The sequence below is a fragment of the Dermacentor silvarum genome, chromosome 1 (assembly GCF_013339745.2).
Source record: "Dermacentor silvarum isolate Dsil-2018 chromosome 1, BIME_Dsil_1.4, whole genome shotgun sequence".
Classification (NCBI taxonomy): Eukaryota; Metazoa; Arthropoda; class Arachnida; order Ixodida; family Ixodidae; genus Dermacentor; species Dermacentor silvarum.
This window is the reverse complement of record NC_051154.1, coordinates 332659664-332661447: the sequence shown is the minus strand read 5'-3', so window position 1 is coordinate 332661447 and position 1784 is coordinate 332659664. Positions and strand designations below refer to the sequence as shown.

At 43.0% G+C, this 1784-nt stretch overlaps 1 protein-coding gene across 1 annotated transcript; it reads right to left on the bottom strand.

Moving 5' to 3' along the window:
- Positions 1-539: 539 nt before the first annotated feature.
- On the bottom strand, positions 540-1398 carry LOC125942767 (uncharacterized). Its single transcript, XM_049661025.1, has one exon. The coding sequence runs from the start codon at positions 1365-1367 to the stop codon at positions 585-587; it is 783 nt and encodes a 260-aa protein (XP_049516982.1). The 5' UTR covers positions 1368-1398; the 3' UTR covers positions 540-584.
- Positions 1399-1784: the final 386 nt, after the last annotated feature.

Genomic DNA, 1784 nt, shown 5'->3' with positions numbered 1-1784 from the left:
CCAGCTGAATGAAGGCATGACATAAAGTCGCATGCCCTTGGAGTGTCTTCCAAAATGTTAAGGTTGAAATCACCTCCACATACAAGACGAAATTTACTTGCACATATATATTCCAAAAAAGACTCAAACAAATTCAGAAATTTCATGATGTCACCAGCTGGAGGGCGGTATACCACAGCCACAATTTCGATGTCACTTTTAAGTACTAAAAATTCAAAGTCATCAGTAATTAAAGAAAATTCAGATAAAAGCTCATATGTCCGACAATCTTTCACAAGGATACAAACACCACCACCTCGTCGATTTTGACGATTAATAAAAAAAGGTGTATAACCGTCAAGATAAAGCATATCACAGCCATCGTAGTACCAAGTCTCAGTTATCATGATTATGTTGAACTTAAACAAGAACTGGTTAATGAAACATGTGATTTCATCTTTCTTTCCAATTGCGGAGCGTGCATTTAAGTGCAAAACAGAGTTATCTAACTTAGTCTGTGGGGGAACCGAATGTGGTAGAGCGAAATTATGATAGTTCATTTTGATTGTTTTACTTTGGTAGCTGTGAAACGCTGAAAGCTTCTATTAGATAATTTTTTCAAGGTCAACTTCACGGGCGATCTGTATGGTACCGGAATCGTCAGACTTCCGCGCGAATATTTTCCCATTGAAAGACCAAACGGATTTCCAGTGCTTCTCATGCTTGCGCTTCACCGCCATGCCAAGCAGGCGCTTCAGAGCAGGGCAGAGGTGCTCATTTACGTAGATCTGCGCATCGTCTGAAAGTCCGATATCATTGTTGCGGATGCGCATCTTCTTTGCTTTCTTTAGCATCAGATCTCGCTTTGCCCTAGACTTGAACTGAACTATAATGTTGCTTCGATCAGGATTGCGGGTTGGAACGCGATGACATACTTCTATGTCAGATTTTTGAACAGGCTCGTTAATAGCCTCTCCAATCTTTGAGAGGACGCTCAGAACGTTTTCATTTTCTTCTTTTCGGACGCCTTGAATTTCAATATTAGAGTTTCTCGAATACTGTTCAAGGTGAACCAGGCGTTTCTCCAGGTACCCTGTATGATTCTCAAGTGTCTGGCATTTTGCCTGCAGTTCTTTGTTACTATTGGTTAATTCAGTATTTTTTGCTACTGCAGCTGCTAGTTGGCTTTTCAGGTCTTCTATGGTTTTATGAGCGAACTCGAGGCTCTGTGCAACGCTGCGTTGCTCATTTCGAATTTCACGCATTTCATTTCTGAGGTCCCTCTCAAACGATTCGCGCGACAATTTCATTTCCTGTTTAAGATCATCCCTGAGTTTCACGAGATCATTCTTGACGTCTTCCTTAATCTTCGCTATGTCTTTCGACATGAATGAAAGTTGCAGGTCACAAGGATAGTACACAAAAAATCAAGTAGCAAAAATTACAAAGAGCACAAAGGTTGGCAGCAGTGACGATCTCGTAAAAAAAATAAACTAGGTAATAGGACAAAGTGCTAGCACCAACCTGCAGCGAAAAGTAGAGAATGGCTCAGACGAAGTGAGCGGAGCTCGTCACTGCTGCCAAGTGAAGACCTTGAGGCTTGAAACGATGCTTTTATAGTAGAAATACTGGCGCAGAATCACAGACGCAGCCGCCGTCCACGCCCCCTTGTGCTGCAACGATGTCGGTGATGTGGCCGACACGTGTCCAACTGACCAGGATCGGGTGCGCCGTGCAGGCTGCGCAGAAGATTATCTGCAGCGAAAAGTAGAGAATGGCTCAGACGAAGTGAGCGGAGCTCGTCA

Bases quoted from the DNA above. Each gene is read 5' to 3' on its own strand.
- LOC125942767 (XM_049661025.1), bottom strand. From the start codon at position 1,367: ATGTCGAAAGACATAGCGAAGATTAAGGAAGACGTCAAGAATGATCTC.